The sequence below is a fragment of the Lethenteron reissneri genome, chromosome 38, assembly GCF_015708825.2.
Source record: "Lethenteron reissneri isolate LAM-NWPU_2019-01 chromosome 38, ASM1570882v1, whole genome shotgun sequence".
Classification (NCBI taxonomy): Eukaryota; Metazoa; Chordata; class Hyperoartia; order Petromyzontiformes; family Petromyzontidae; genus Lethenteron; species Lethenteron reissneri.
The window spans coordinates 1,698,857-1,715,819 of record NC_083816.1 but is presented as its reverse complement, the minus strand read 5'-3'; the positions used below and the strand labels follow the sequence as shown (position 1 = coordinate 1,715,819).

Below are 16,963 nucleotides of genomic sequence, written 5' to 3'. Positions count from 1 at the left end.
CTTTGCGTGGCCCCGCCCACCACCACTCGGCCCGCCCTCCACCACTCGGCCCCGCCCCCCACCACTCGGCCCCGCCCACCACCACTCGGCCCCGCCCACCACCACTCGGCCCCGCCCCCCACCACTCGGCCCCGCCCCCCACCACTCGGCCCCGCCCACCACCACTCGGCCCCGCCCCCCACCACTCGGCCCCGCCCCCCACCACTCGGCCCCGCCCTCTCCGCGTGGCCCCGCCCCCCACCACTCGGCCCCGCCCCCCACCACTCGGCCCCGCCCCCCACCAATCGGCCCCGCCCCCCACCACTCGGCCCCGCCCCCCACCACTCGGCCCCGCCCCCCACCACTCGGCCCCGCCCTCTCCGCGTGGCCCCGCCCCCCTCCCCCTCTCTCGATGCTCCAGGCGCCAGCGCGATGGCGGAGGGCGGCTCTCCGGACGTGGAGGCGCAGAAGAACGAGATCGCGACTCTCATCAAGACCCCGCTCAAGAAGGGCGACACCTGGTGAGGAGGCGGCGGCGGGAGGAGGAGGCGAGAGAGGGGGACGGGGACGCGGCGGCGGCGGCTGTCGTCGCTGACCCCGCGGACGGAGCGCCGTGGTTTGCGCCGTGTGTGCTGGCCGAGTGTGTGAGCGTGTGTGTGGTGTGTGTGTGTGGTGTGTCTATGTGTGTGTGTAGTGTGTGTGGTGTGTGTGTAGTGTGTCTATGTGTGTGTGTAGTGTGTGTGGTGTGTGCTGGCCGAGTGTGTGAGCGTGTGTGTGGTGTGTGTGTAGTGTGTGTGGTGTGTGCTGGCCGAGTGTGTGAGCGTGTGTGTGGTGTGTGTGTGTAGTGTGTCTATGTGTGTGTGTAGTGTGTGTGGTGTGTGCTGGCCGAGTGTGTGAGCGTGTGTGTGGTGTGTGTGTGTAGTGTGTCTATGTGTGTGTGTAGTGTGTGTGGTGTGTGTGTAGTGTGTCTATGTGTGTGTGTAGTGTGTGTGGTGTGTGCTGGCCGAGTGTGTGAGCGTGTGTGTGGTGTGTGTGTGTAGTGTGTGTGGTGTGTGCTGGCCGAGTGTGTGAGCGTGTGTGTGGTGTGTGTGTGTAGTGTGTCTATGTGTGTGTGTAGTGTGTGTGGTGTGTGCTGGCCGAGTGTGTGAGCGTGTGTGTGGTGTGTGTGTGTGGTGTGTGTGTGTATGTGTGTAGTGTGTGTGGTGTGTGCTGGCCGAGTGTGTGAGCGTGTGTGTGGTGTGTGTGTCTATGTGTGTGTGTGTAGTGTGTGTGTAGTGTGTGTATGTACGTATGTAGTGTGTGTGTGTAGTGTGTGTGTAGTGTGTGTGAGCGTGTGTGAGCATGTGTGTGGTGTGTGTATGTAGTGTGTGTGTGTAGTGTGTGTGTGGTGTGTGTGTGTAGTGTGTCTATGTGTGTGTATGTGTGTGTGTATATGTGTACGTGTGTAGTGTGTGTGCGTGTGTATGTATATGTGTGCGTGTGTAGTGTGTGTGCGTGTGTGTGTGTATGAGCGTGTATGTGTGTGTGTATGTGTAGTGTGTGTATGTGTGTGTATGTGTGTAGTGTATGTGTGTGTATGTGTGTGTGTATGTGTAGTGTGTGTATGTGTGTGTATGTGTGTAGTGTATGTGTGTGTATGTGTGTGTGTATGTGTAGTGTGTGTATGTGTGTGTGTAGTGTATGTGTGTGTGTAGTGTATGTATTTGGTAATAGCTGCTCATTCAGAAGAGGAGTTGGAGGCGCTGTTGCTGAGACTGGAGCGTGCCACTAAGAGGTGGGGCCTTACCATCAGCCCCACCAAAACCAAGCACCTGCCTGGGTATTTTGTACCATCGGACACTCCACCCCCACAACTCCCAATTGGTGATGGGGCAGTTGTGGAGAGAGTGGAGAGTTTCCCATACCTGGGCAGTATGCTTATGACCGGCTCCAGTCTATCAGCAGAGGTCTCACTCCGAATCAGTCGAGCGGCAATATCTTTTCATCGGTTGCGTAACGCTGTGTGGAAGCTACCTGGTCTGTCGCTCCGCACGAAGCTTCAGGTCTTCTCGGCCACGGTCATTCCCTCCCTTCTCTACGCTTGCGAGACGTGGACCCCCCTGGTGGAGCATCTTCGCCGGTTGGAAACATTTAGGCTGGCCTGCCTACGATCCATCCTGGGTTTAACCAGGCTGGATTGTGTGAGGAGCTCACAAATCCTTGAAAGATCTGGGCAAAGTCCCATCAGTGAGCTCCTCCGGCAGGCAAGGCTGCGTTGGCTGGGTCATGTAGCCCGCATGCCCAGCCACCGCATGCCTAAACAGCTTTTGTTCGGCCGGATCGAGGGGGCTAGACGGGCGCGGCACGGGCTGGAGAAGAGATGGAGTGATGTGGTACAGGAGGACGTGGAGCTGAGTGGACTTGCCGATGACTGGTACCAGCGGTGTCAAGATCGGCCTCAGTGGAGGAGGCTCGTGAAGGACGCTACTGGGCAGTTGGAGGCAGTCGCCCTCCAACAACAACGGAGGGCGGAGGAGCGACGCTCACAACAACGAGCGGAGCGCCGGGTGGCTAAAGCACAGCAAGTTGGCACAGTAGGGGGCACAGGTGGTGCATCAGCCAGTCATCTCGGTCAGTCGACCAGTGGCACCTGGGTCTGCCCCGTGACCTCCTGCCAGCGGGCTTTCGACACTTCACGTGGCCTCAAGGTGCACTTGGCCTGGCACAAGCATCGTGGTGACGTCACCGCCACTTAGTGGCGAATGGCGGTTGTTGTTGTTGTTGTAGTGTATGTGTGTGTATGTGTGTGTGTCATCCCGAGCGTATTGTGTCGCCCCGTATTTGGAGGCAAATCCTCCTCCACCTCCCAACAACAACGACGACGGTAACGAAGAGAAAGAAAGCGGAGCGACCAACGGCGGCGGATACAATGTGCAGCAAGTTGACATCGCATAGGAAGGGAGTGGGGGGGGGCACATCTCAGTCGGTCAACCCCCATGGCCCCGTGACCCCCCCCCCCCCCGTTAAACAGGCGAGAAGTGCACCTAGCCTGGCACGGGCGCCGCGGTGCCGCCACCGCTACTTGACCCGGCGATTGTGAGGTTCTCTTCCCATTGTCGTGGTCGGGGTGGTGGTGGTGAGTAGGGTGAGGGGGTGGTGGTGGTGGTGAGTAGGGTGAGGGGGGTGGTGGTGGTGGTGAGTAGGGTGAGGGGGGTGGTGGTGGTGGTGAGTAGGGTGAGGGGGGTGGTGGTGGTGAGGGGGGTGGTGGTGGTGAGTGGTGCGTTCCGCTGGGGTGAGGGAGGTGGTGGTGAGGGGGGTGGTGGTGGTGAGGGGGGTGGTGGTGGTGAGGGGGGTGAGGGGGTGGTGGTGGTGGTGAGGGGGGGTGGTAGTGAGGGGGGTGGTGGTGGTGAGTGGCGCGTTCCGCTGGGGTGAGGGGGGTGGGGGTGAGGGGGTGGTGGTGGTGAGGGGGGGTGGTGGTGAGGGGGGGTGGTGGTGAGTGGGGTTAGGGTGTTGGTGACATCTCCTCCGGCCGTGTCGATGCGATGTGGTGACGGGATCGCCCTGGTGGCGCTCTCTCGCTCCGGTGCTGTAGTGGCACTCGCTGTCTGTTGTGTGGTCCCGTCTCACTGTGCCACAGTCTCACTGTGCTACTGTATTGCTACTGTATCGCTACTGTCTCACTGTGCTACTGTATTGCTACTGTATCGCTGTGCTACTGTATCGCTACTGTCTCACTGTGCTACTGTCTCACTGGTACTGTATCTGCACTGTCTCACTGTGCTACTGTATCGCTACTGTCTCACTGTGCTACTGTATTGCTACTGTATCGCTACTGTCTCACTGTGCTACTGTATCGCTACTGTCTCACTGTGCTACTGTTTTGCTACTGTCTCACTGTGCTACTGTCTCACTGTGCTACTGTATTGCTACTGTCTCACTGGTACTGTATCTGCACTGTCTCACTGTGCTACTGTATCTGCACTGTCTCACTGTGCTACTGTCTCACTGTGCCACTGTATGTGGTGCCATGCCACTAATAGCAATGTGCTGTGGATCAGCATCACACTGTACCGCAATACGGTACAGCATTGTGGTACAGTAGCGCACTAGCAAATATCCGTTATGTGTGTGCCCCCATGTCACAACACACACACAGCTGTAGTCCGTAGCGCCCTTTTGCCTTGCCACGCCAATGTTTACCTTTTTTTTAGAACCCCCACCCCATCACGTTCGTCAATAATACCGGCTTCAAAAGGGAGAAATATAAAGCCGACGTTCCGGACGATCGCCCTTCTCCTCCATTGCGCACACACACACAGACACACACGAGCCAGCATGAATTGATTAAAGTCGCAATTTGTTTTCGGTGCTAACAAAGTCTGGGGGGGGGGAGTGCTTCGGAGTCTGCCCCATCGGCAGAGTCGAAATCAAATGCCGGAGCATTCCCCGGCGCACGCGTTGATTGTTGGCAAGAGAGCGCACCGCGTTTCGAGCAGGCGGCACTTGTGTGCCCGCTTGTCCCGCCGCCGTTGTTGTTGTTGTTACCGTGTCAAAGATGGGGTGGCTGGGTGGGGTGGAAGGGATTGGCGGTGTTCATCCCTCCAAGCAAAGTGCGGCTCTTCCACAGTAGCAACGCTTCGGGCGATGGGTCACAACCACGGTAACCGAAGTGGCACTTGACATTTCAGGTTTGGAGCTGCGGCACAACTGCTTAGAGCTGTGGAGTTAGTTGTTGATGGGCCTGAGTTCTGTATCTCCACAAGTATTCATGAAGCTGTATGCACGCTGCATATAGATGCATGTGCTGTAGTTCCCCCCCCCTACATCGAATACTGTATGTAGGAATGGTAGCTAATTCTGAAGATGCACAAGCACATTTACCGTACATGCGCATTCTGTAATTTTAATTCACTTGAAATGAATTATTCTGCAGTAATGTGTATCTGATTTCATTTTAAATGCAGTGAGGGGTTATGGAATTGTGGTTGGCATCTGAATGTACCAGAGTATACAGCCTGCACACAAATAAATAGACATGCTTGAGTTTCTCATTGATTTTATTGGAATTAAATTGTATTTATAATTTAGCACTGGCTCATGAATGTACACAGACAAATGCAAGCATACTGTAATTTTTTTTCTTAATCGTTTCAAATGAAGTCCCATTTCATTTGAAACTGCAATGTTTTATATTTATTTTTCCCTAAGCAGACCAGAGAGGCAAGAGGAATATTATTTGTATAGTCTCTAACATCGATTTACCCAAGGAGGGAGTTTGATTGTATCTGCACTAAGCCGTGAGAGATGACAATTGCGTGGGGAGGCCTTCATACAGCAGTGGATAGACGACGGCTGATGACTATGCTGATCATTTTCTGTGTATGTTAGGATTGTTCTGCGAGAAAACCTGGCACCCATCATGGAACCGTGGAATTATCACCTCTGAATTGTGTCTGACGACAGATGAGCCCTGCCCAATAATTATTGATTGGGGATATGGGAACCCTTTTACTTGACTGTGATGTTGTAAGGTTATTTATTTACGGTACAGGATTAATTCACATTCTCATAATCAAGTAAGAGACCTGGGATGGAATACTGAATACATCCAGAGTTCTGAATTAGAGCTGATTTCACAATGTGCAAAATGGCCACATCAAAATGTCACACAGTACATTGATCGAATGATGGATGACTGCAATAGTTTAGGGAAATGAACCACTTACAGTTTAGAGTCATTTATGATGATTGAATCTATGACGTTTAATATTAACAGAAGCTTTTAGGTAATATATTTCATGATTGGGCCATGACGTGGCAGACAAAGGTCTATTGAGACCGACACACGGGGTCTTTAACGTCTACTGAGCATATGGCGTGCCTTTGGCATGGGGGTGATTGGAACGATCAAGCCCCGAACCCATTGTAGCTAACCCAGGGGTAAGCATGCTACACACAAGACACGGGAAACAGTGATGCATTTTAATGGTGGAGTAACGACCCCCCCCCCTCGCCGCACCCGGCGATTTGAATTGCAGCGACTCAGGGTCGTCTATTCGATTCGATATTCTATTGTATTTTATAATAACGTGCTGAATGTAGCGGCCTCTACAGGATGCAGGTGTTACACAAATCCTTTATATAAAACATGATTGGGAAAAAACATTGATTCTTATGCAATTCGATGCATGTATTATTCAGCTAAAGGATCAATGTTGATTGATCGCTTGTTAACGCCCCCTATACAGTGTTTAAGATGTCCAAAATGCGCTTATATCCTGCACTAGTTCTCGGTGGCTTTAAGGCCTCAGTGGCATAAAATCTTCATTCCACGCACACTGGCGAGATTCTTTTAACTGGTGGCCCATGGGCCACATCTGGCCCGTGATGTCTCTTGGAGTGGCCCGACCAACATGGGCCTGCCGAGGAAAATGTCTCGCTGAGACGCAAAGAGAAACGGATGAGCGAGATGAAAGTGAGATCAACAGGGAAGAGATGGGAGACCTGGATACACGAGGAGCACGTTTAGTGGTCACTGGCAGGATGGATCAGAAACATGGACAATGAGATTCATGCTGGAAAATGTGCATAGAAGCATGAAGAAGCAGATACTTAGAATTACGGAGATAGACAGAGAAACATGTGGTTTAGAAAAACATATACAAGTTTGACACATTGTTTACCGCTTAAAAATCACGAGTGACCTTGAGCAAAACACCATCGTCGGGAGAGATGACGGCCAGTCGTCGAGACCGGTGGCAGAATGGTTGCCAAAAGAGAGAACACGTGCAAGAGAATGCTAAAAGCTGCTCGTCTGCAGGGGCATCATGGGTTCATGAGAGATGTTGAACTTCTTTCGCACTATACGTAGCGGGAATCTGGTTCGTAGCACAGCGCTAACCGCTACGCTGCGACAGCCGCGCCAGAAACTTTCCGGTGATAAAAAATGGTGTGGCCGGGTTGCCGTTTGGGAGAGTTGCTGCGACGTTAAAGGGCGCACTCCACTTTGTGCCTGATGGAATTGGTCGTACGGTAAATGTTGGCTCTTTGGGTTCATCCACTTCCTTGATTGCATATTTTATGCCGAGCAAGGAAAGATGTGCAGGGAATTGCACAGGATAGTAATTTCAAAGAACTGTGTTCTTACATTCGGGGCGATGCTTTTTGCAACGTTGACGATCGCTGGTGAATTTTGGCTACTACGTGAAACACGGTGCGCCCTTCTTGCTTTAACGTTGGCGACACGAATGGTGACCAGATCCACGTTGGTGAAATGTGTTGCCCTGCTGCTTTTTCTCTCTTTTTGGTGATAAAGACATTGGTGCATTTTTGCCGGAAATCTCATGAAAGGCTATGAAGCTATAACTGTAGACTTGTATGGAGCAAGAAAAATATCGATTTGTAATTTATTGCTATGTGTAATCGATTTATGAAATTAATGCTACAAATATACGAGTAGCTATTGCAATAACCATAAAGGTGTAATTAGTGCAACATCAAACCTTGAACATTACAATGAACATGCCGAGGGGGAGATGGGTGGGGATAGATGACGTCACAGCAGTCATAGACGTCGTCACTCATCGTGGTCCACTCATCATCGTCACTCAACATCGTCACTCAACATTGCCACTCAACGGCATTTTGGAGGCCGTATGCCTGGAGCCGGCAATTTAAGAATGGCCGATGGTTAATGATTTATGAAAATATGTCTTAAAATAATTGTCTAATCGCTTTAGCACGACATTTTAAATGCAAGTCTTGTTCTTTGTATGGCTGGGGCAGAAGTGATAATTTGATTTTGAGGTTATCGATCCATTCAACAGCTTCAGGTGAGGCAGAGTAAGTGGTTGCGATGCCACCTGAAATGGATATATCTCGGGGCAGGAGTTCAGTGCTTGGGGCGATCGTCTGACCTGGGTGGTGGCCACAGTCACAATTTGGGCTGCTCCTCACACTGCATTTGTGGAGCAAGTGGCCTCCTCTTGCCTGGCCCCTGTCCTCAAGCGGTCGAGAGTTGTCCAAGTTTTCCATGGAAGGTTGAACTCTGGGACTTCACTGCTCGGGTCCGTTACCAGGTTGCTATTGGTGATATTTGCAGTCAACCAGGAATTGCCCCATCGAGCTTGGAGCTTATGCCAGTAGGGGGCTGCGGGATTTCAGACGCGTGCGTGGTGTGGGGGGGGTCCTTTGTCAGTGGGAGTGCTTCGTTGGCTGACAGCCGATGGTGTTCTTTTAGGAGAATTTTTGCCTGCGGACGTCTGGAGGTTTCCATGTGGGCTAGTGCAGGAAGCCACTCAAGCTGCGTTGGTCTCGGTGCTCAAGAGATTATCATCACTGTCCCAATCGCTGCTCCATTGCAGGGGGCAGTGGGTTTTGCGTTGGCTCCGTTTGAAATGTATGCACCCGGTTCCTTTAAGCCAGCCCTGCTTCATCGGCGCAATACGGGCAGATGAGCACGTTTAATTATGTATGGTTGTAAATATACGTAGCTAGGCTTTCTCTTTAACTACTGTGCGAGGGAATGAAGTAGCTCGCAGCAAAGCCATGTGGTGGTTCTTTCATGGGTATAATTGGCGTCGTGAATTCATTTAGGAAAAACAACTAAAATTGTCTGCTTGCCTTTGTCAGGGCAAACTATTTCACCCCGTGGAACATTGCAAGAAATTATGGAAAGACGCGCGAGTGAACCACTGCATTTCTCTCGACAGGTACCTGATCGACAGCCGATGGTTCAAACTATGGAAGAAGTTTGTGAGGTTCGACAGCTGGGACATGCACCAGATGGGACAACAGAGCCTGCCCGGGCCAGTAGACAACTCTGGCCTTTTAAAAGGTTAGTGTTTCCACGTGTACATGCGTGTTTCCTTTGAATGTGTATTCCATGCTTACACTTTGCCATACCAATTAGGTCATGGGAACAATTAAAACAGTTTCACCTTTCTTGCAGTGAGGTAATGGGGTGGAGTGTTCATGCCCTGTGTGGTCACTCGTGAGTACTGGCTGTTGACTTACAAGGGGTAGTCTTCGTCACTGTATTTCACATCGACTTTATTGGCCACACCTTGTAACTCCGGGGTCACCTTGGCTGGCTGTATTGCTGAGCGGTGAGCTGTGTAATACGCCGCTTACTCGGCAAATAATTCACACACATTTCGACATGCCTCAACTTGCATCGGTAACTGAAACCTACGCAAACTCAAAAGTGTTATCGCCATGCTGACAATTTTACCTTAACACCAACGAGTTTCGTTTAATTGTAAGACTCCAGTTTGTACAGTTCATTCTGGTGTCATGGTCATTTCCACACATGTTTGAAGAACGCTTTTTGTTAATTTCATGGAAGATGCCTTACCGTGTCATTTGTGGATTCGTGTACAGCCAGAGACATTGATCACATCTTCTCAGTCGCTGCATTTTACACACATTATAAAACAGCTACCGCATGGCATAATTTGAGACCGTCGTAGTGATCAGCATCGCGTATAGATCGACTTATGTTGAAAGTAACAGCCCTACTAAAAGCTCTAATCAAGCCGTTTTGTCCCTCTTGCATTTCACTCGATGCATCGCTCTGTCACCCTTGCACAGTGCACTGCAGCACGTAGCCTTGTCAAGCAAGAAGCGTTCATGAGGGCTCTGTGGTGGCGAGATGTAAACTGCCTCGCCTGGTATTCAGAAGGTCGTGGGTTCCATCCCGACCCTGATGCCTGTATATTTGGAGTTTGCATGTTCTCCCCGTGGCCTTGTTGATCTTTCTCCGGGTCCTCTGGTTTTTCCCTCCACATTTAGAATCAACGTGCTTTCAGAGAATATTTGGCTGCTATACATTTCCACGGGAACCCACTTTGTTGAGCTATCATTTGTGGCCAGGTCACTTCTGAAAAAGAGCTATATAGCTCAGGGGGCCTTACCTGGTAAAAACAAAAAGAGTTAAAATAGTTACATTTGGAAGTTGAACTGAGCAGCATCCAGCACAATTTAAATTTTAACTTTCAACATTTGAGCAGTAAACACCCTGCTACTCCCTGGCACATTTAGCCAATCGATGTCAGCGCCGATCGTGTGAGTTTGCGTTGTTCATTACGGTGAAAGCCGGGGAGCCAATGCAGCAGCGTAGGACCTTGATTACCAGCGGCGGTGCCGTGTGCACGGGAGGGTGGAGTGTGACACGGGTGAGCCGTGTGTGTGTGTTGTTCCCCGTCGCGACGAAGAGACCGAGGAGCAGACCCTGAAAGAGAACCTCATTGACGAGCTGGACTATGTGCTGGTGCCCACCGAAGCATGGAACAAGCTGGTCAGTTGGTACGGCTGCATGGAGGGACAAAAGCCCATTGCACGCAAGGTGAGGTACCATCTCTTCTTAATTTTTGTACCGGACATAGGACCGTATGCAAGAGCCACTTGTGTCTTTACGTGTGTAATCAGCATGCACGCGTTCGGCCCTTCGTCAAGCCACTGCTGGATAAAGTCTTCCCCGTGCCATGCCAGTCATGGGGCTTGCTTTGGCCATATCTTACCACGCTGGTCAGTGTGGGTCAGTTACTGAATAGTCCAGGACTGTATTTTTCGATTTAAAGCTTTCGTGACTGCAGGGATTCATCTTCTTGGTTCTTTCGGTAAACTCTACGTGACTTTACCGAAAGAACCAAGAAGATGAGTCCAGGACTGGTTGTGATATCACGGTGACATGAGTTCGATTCGCAGCCATGGCTGAGTAAGAAGATACTAAACACCAAGATACTTTAATCATAATCCCAGCATGGGTCAACTCAGCCCATCATCCCATCATTGTTCATAAAACGAATGCTACGTGTTAAACACAGCTTGGGAGGAAGTCCGCTGTGGTTCTTCTTTTGAGAAGCTAATTCCTGCCATAGGAATGTGGAGTTTACAACAGTCAAAATGGAAGTAAGTGTCTTCCTGCACTGAGAAAAATGTAGCAATTTTTTCACTTGGGAACCATGTGGATATTATGTCTTGCGAGAGAAACCTGCAAAAATAATATCTTAAATATACTTTCAAAAGCAATTTATTGTTTAATCAAAAGTAGTGTAATGGAGAATGAAACTTCTGCAAAGATATTAGTGGATCACTGAATATAGTACAATTATTGATAATAACCTGCTTATGATATTAACACATTCTCAGTTATAAAAGTTAAACAAAATGCCAATCCTACACTTGCTAAAACAAGTGCCACATTGGCATTCATCAGTCAATCCAGCCCTGATCCAGTTGTGTAAAGTCCACATTTCCATGGCTTGGCCCAGTTTTTCCACAGAACCACTACTGCTATGTTTATGCCAAGTGTTACCTGTGATATTAAAACTAATTTTTTTTATCTTACCAGGTAAGGCCCACTGAGATTTGTAGCTCTTTTTCAAAAGCGACCTGGCCACATATGATAGGCCAACGAAAGTGGCTTATTATGTGGACATTTATAGCAGACAAATACTCTAAACGCATGCTTGTAAATGTGGACGGAAAAACCGGAGGACCCAGAGAAAAATCCACGCGACCATGGGGAGAGAGAGAGCATGCAAACTACAAATATACAGCAGGCGTCAGGGTCGGGATCGAACCCACGACCTCCTGTATACCAGGCGAGGTAGTTAACATCGCAGCACCGCAGCACCCCTATTAACCCCAAAAGGATGATGAGCTAAATTGACCCCCCCCCCCCAACCAGGATTTATGTAAAAATTTTACTGAAAAATAAATTGCAGCAAGTGTACATTGCCATGACGAGAGCGTTTAACGTCAAACAAAGTTTGCAAATAATGTATAGTGTACAGTAATGTGTACAATAAAAACATGATGTAGCAAGGAGCTGTAACCGGTCATGTTGTGACGAGGGAGGATGTCATGTTGGCACCGCGAAGTTAGTGAATGTGAACAAGCTGTGCGCCCCGCTCACCGTACACGACGATCAACTCCTCCGCGGGCATGTGATTTTAAACGACTGCGGCATCTCGCACCAAGGCAAGATGTTAACTACCTCGCCTGGTATACAGGAAGTCGTGAGTTCAATCCCGACCCCTGACACCTGCTGTGTATTTGGAGTTTGCATGTTCTCTCCCGTGGTCGTGCGGATTTTTCACTGGGTCCTCCGGGTTTTCCCTCCACATTTAAAATCAACATGCGTTTAGAGTCTTTGGCTGCTATAAATGTCCGCACGGGTAGCCACTTCGTTGAGCTGTCAATTATGATCGCCAGGCGGCTTCTGAAAGAGAGCTATGATGTCTCAGTGGACCTTACCTGGTAAAATAAAAAAAATGTTTTTCGTAGTAGTAACTCCTCCTCGTGTGAAGGTGAACAATAACACAGCAGCGTTTCATAGTAGCAGTAGAAACATATTGTGACCTGAAACCTCCCTCCCCCCCACCCCACCCTCTTGGTTGACATCTGGATGCTGCCTTGGCGTGATGCAAGCGCACACTGCACTTTGCAGCTCAAATGTTGCCGGTTCAATCTCTTGGCATGCCAGTTGAAACATTTGGCAAGTTTCTTATATGCCCCCCCCCTCCTCCATCCACCTCTTTCCATCCGGCAGTATAAATGGGTATTCCACGGTTAATTGACCAGCAGGTCGCATGCGGAGGGGTACAATGTGGGTGCTCCGGCTTCTTCCGAGACGTCTGGCTGGCACGGAAATAATAAAATCAGAAGCATGTTAAGGAAGATGGCAGGAGTGTGGGGACGGCTGCATCCAGCAGTGGCTGATGATGCTGATGGAGAATTTTGAACGTGAAGATATTGGTCTGGAGTGGATTTTGTACGTTTGCGCTGTATTCTTCTTCTTCTTGTTGTTATTGAAGGACGTTTATACTTGCCTGGCCAGCCATAACTTATCTTATCACACGCTCATTCTCGCTGTGCAAGAGTAGAGACCCTTTACATGTTCAAAACTCATGTTTTTTCTGGAGTTCATGTCTCCTCAATTACATCATATGCGTGTGGACCTGGTCAATCGGGAGGAGCTGTACTTTAAAACACAAGTTGAGTGGTTTTCACCAACTCCTCTGGGAGGGCTGACTGCATTGTGGTCTGTGTTTTGAGAGACATATCACCACGGTTTGCTAGCTGGTACTTAACAAGAGCTTGGATTTTGTGGAGTCTTCAGTACATGCTTGTGTTCATTATATATTAGATACTGTATTAGTTTAAAAAACATCACCATACTTATTAAAATTAAAACCGCCTATGCCTCTAGTCATTACTGCTTAATACTAAAAGCATACATAAGTAGAACTCCATTCTATGTCTCTGCACAAAAGTAAAATAGGGTTTAGTCCATCAGCCTATTGCCTTTGCAGACCATTATTACCCAGCAGCATTTGTATAAGCAAGAAACTCTGGATTAGTGTTGGCCTTCTTGGTCTCATTAGCAGAGTCAGGCTTTTTAAACAATTGCTGCTCGACTACCAAGCGTGATTTGCAAAAGTGCTCCATATAAACTGGGACCTCATTCAGTAGTCTGTTTCCTTGATAGTTATACTTCATTGCATTTTGGTTTAATCTTGCTTGAATACCATCAATTGTTTACTATTGCCTTTTAAAATACATCTCATGCAGTTTTGTTTCTACTTTCCTTTCCAAATATATGTTATGCAATGTTGAACTCATGGTCCACCATGAATTGCATCCACTGCACAAACCATGGTAGTAGATACGGATACCTAATGCACAAATGAAAAATTTAAAACTCTCCAGTATCGTGCGACTGTGGTCATTCAGAACAGACGGTACAACGTATAGCGACGCAATGCCCCGATCCACAAATACAAAGGAGACATCGCAGCGATGATACACCACTCCGCTGCTCCTGAAGCAGTTGTCTAGCCTGACCACGTGACTGTGAAATTTCAGTTGTTGCTCTGCATCTACATCAGCAGCCACGTGACACCACGACAGTGGAATCATGCTCTGGTTTCTATTTTGAGGATGCAGCAAGCAATACTTCTGGAACATTGCCTTTTCCTGATAAACACAAGATGAACGTTATTCATAAACTGCACCTTTAGCGTATGCACAGCAAGCAAAGCAGCCTCGTTTCTCACGAAAACGGCTTCAAGTGGAAGTTGTGAATGAATCAAAAATATTAAAACAATGCGTTTCTCTCAGATATATTGTGTAGCTTGCCAGTGTGTGTACTTTACGGTATAATGAAAGTGAATGAAACGTGCAGGCACGCTCGTGAACAGATTGAATATGGAATGAAGAGCAGAGTCACACCATTAATGAGTGTTAACTTACTTAATGAGCATTAACTTGCCAGCACTGTTCTTTGTTTTAGGCCAAGGGGCTGCAACAAACAGCACTGTTGACGGTGCAGTAGATACGAGTTTGACACTCTGCTTGAATTAAGCAAGGTGATTTGGGAAAAGAGTTTCGATGGGATGGAATTCCAAAGCCGCGCAGTGAGAAAAGAGGCAGAACGGGAAGTCTGAATCTTTATTTAGACTGGAGGAATACGATATATGTATGTTGAACTTCTTTCGCACCGTACGTAGTCAACCCTGCTAATCGTAGGTGCGGGGATGAGCTTATAATGCTGGGGTTTTTTTTTTTTTACAAATGTCTAGCTGTTGGTTCTATTTCCATTAAACACTGATGGTGGAATAATGATGTGGTGACCTTGTATGCATGTATATGTGTGTCCGGTTTACACTTACGGTGATTGTATGATTGTAGCACAGCCAATGGCAACAGGCAGAATTCATAAAACCCATTTATGGTTAAAGGTGTGCCAGCGTTTTTCAAGGTAGTATTATGTTATGTATATTGAACTAATTTTGCACCGTACATAGCAAACTGTCCTCATCGGAGTGTGGTGGTGGTTAAACATGGTCTGTGTGATGAGACGAAACAGGTCTGGTGGACCAAGTCCAGAACATGGCAGGAGGAATCGTTGTGTTAGTCCAGCAGGTGAAGGATAGGAATCAATCAACGAGTGGCATAGACGTTTGAACCAGCCACAGCCTGGTGAAAGTGTGGGCTTCGTATGTCCTCTTGCATCAGCAAACAGCAGGGAAACTGTGGAAGGGAAACTGTAAGTCAATCTAGATTTGCAGTTTTCGTGACTGCAGGCATCCATACTCTTTGGTTCTTTCAGTAAAGTCACGTAGGTATAAAATAAAATCATTTAAATCACGACGCTTCGATTGCAACACAAGCAATCATCATCAGGTGGGAAAACCATAGCAATCTGTCCTCATCGGAGTGTGGTGGGAAAATCACAGCAAAAAAAACATATTGCTGTGGTTTTCCCAACTGATGATGATTGCTTGTGTTGCAATTGAAACGTCGTGATTTAATTTATTTTATTTTATACCTACGTGACTTTACCGAAAGAACCAAAGAGTATGGAAACTATAAGGTCTATTTGTATTTGCTAGTAGAATAGTGAAGCCATATCCACAAATGATTTGCCATATGGGCTGCGGTGTCTTGTTGAATTCTTAATTTCTGGTGTTCTTTTGTTCTCGGAGATATGCTCATTTGTATTTTGATAGCACTGTGAATTTTAATCTCATTAAGGATATTGTTACAGTACTCGGAAAAGTATCTCATGAAGGTCTTTGCTTAATGCAGCTGTGCTTGGCACTCGGGTAATCGTCCGTTGTGTTACTGTAGGTGAATGATTAGGCACTCATTTATATTCCGAGTGATTTTTTTCATTATCCAAATTGGTCCGCATTAACTCCCCTGAAGGATTCCCCCAGCAGCCTCTTTGAAGTTTGCGGTGAAAGACTTCTGCAGCGGCTTCATCCTTTCAGAGCCGTGCAGATATTGTAAGATGGCAACACCACAAAAAACACGTGAAGTGGGAATGAGCCAGCCATGTCCTGTAATCCAGTTCGTGAGAGAGGCCTCGGTGGAAGATGCAGATTTGTGCAACTCCCAAAAACAGACTGGCAGTACAGCAAGCGGGTTTGTGAACACATCTGTGTGGACATTCGCTGTTCGAATATCTTGTGTGCTGTAGTTTCTCCCGGAACTCAATTTACAAAAAAACATTTTAAAAGGAATTGGCTAAACATCCCAGTGAATGACATTCCTGTAAAAAAAAGTGTTCGCTAAATTATTTCTGGATAAATAATAGAAAAAATGAATGGTTACGTAGAATCAGCGTGTTTTATTTCACACGAACTCCGGTCATACGCACACACAGGCAAAACCAGCAAAAATCTTCCAGAAAAAAACTGTATATCAACACTGTGTTCAAAAATCCCAGTGGGATGCAAGTCAAACAATAACAACCATAAGACCATTTTGATTAAAGTTATCAGGCTAACTGCGTACTTCAACAAACACACATGCCTTAACCATACGTTTTCTAAATCACAAAAATAAAGCTATAAAACAATGTAACAGTGATCATAGGAACTGTGATTCAAATTTAACAATAAACGATATACATAGCATGTACGACCCATCTTTCCAGCCATAGCTGGCAGCATGACAGCAGGAGTATCAGCAGGAGTATCAACATTTTTCAATGCACCTTTAAAGATCAGCACACTATAATAAAAACTCAAGATCATACTTTGCAGCGGACATCTGGAGAGATGCATTTGATTTCAGGCCACTGCATAGCAGTGGCAGCGGGGGTTGTACAGCTCCTCAAGAGCAGTTTTGAGAGCAGATCTCACAGGTAATCATCCAAGTTGCAGTTTATTGGCGATAGCATTCCAGACCCTGGGGGCATCAACAGCAAAGGACCTTCCTTCAGTATTTATAAATTATCCAACTAGCATTTTAACCCTTTTATAAAAACTGTCTGCAGTGTGTAATGAGTAAAGTTCACCGGGAGATATTGGTATGCACTTCATAATCACAATTACTTATTTACTCAGGAAAGCCAGTAAGGTCCTGCATTGGAATGTTTGACAAGCAAGAGTTACATTGTATGTGTTTAGCTTTGGTAGGAAGCCGGAGAACGCAGAGGGAAACTCATGCATAACAGGGGGAGAACATAACCAACTCCGTGCAGAAGGGT

At 47.8% G+C, this 16,963-nt stretch overlaps 1 protein-coding gene across 3 annotated transcripts in view; it reads left to right on the top strand.

Moving 5' to 3' along the window:
* The first annotated feature begins 371 nt into the window (after positions 1-371).
* Positions 372-16,963, top strand: part of LOC133351715 (ubiquitin carboxyl-terminal hydrolase 15-like) — a 68,172-nt gene continuing 51,580 nt past the window's right edge. For 2 of the 3 annotated variants that reach the window (XM_061567135.1, XM_061567136.1), the window contains exons 1-3: positions 372-500; positions 8,670-8,794; positions 10,173-10,303. In XM_061567135.1, coding sequence (XP_061423119.1) covers positions 412-500; positions 8,670-8,794; positions 10,173-10,303 — 345 coding nt within the window. In that variant the 5' untranslated portion in view covers positions 372-411. Of the gene's footprint in view, positions 501-2,591; positions 2,667-8,669; positions 8,795-10,172; positions 10,304-16,963 lie in introns of those variants that run through there. The other variant, XM_061567137.1, reaches the window with a different exon arrangement.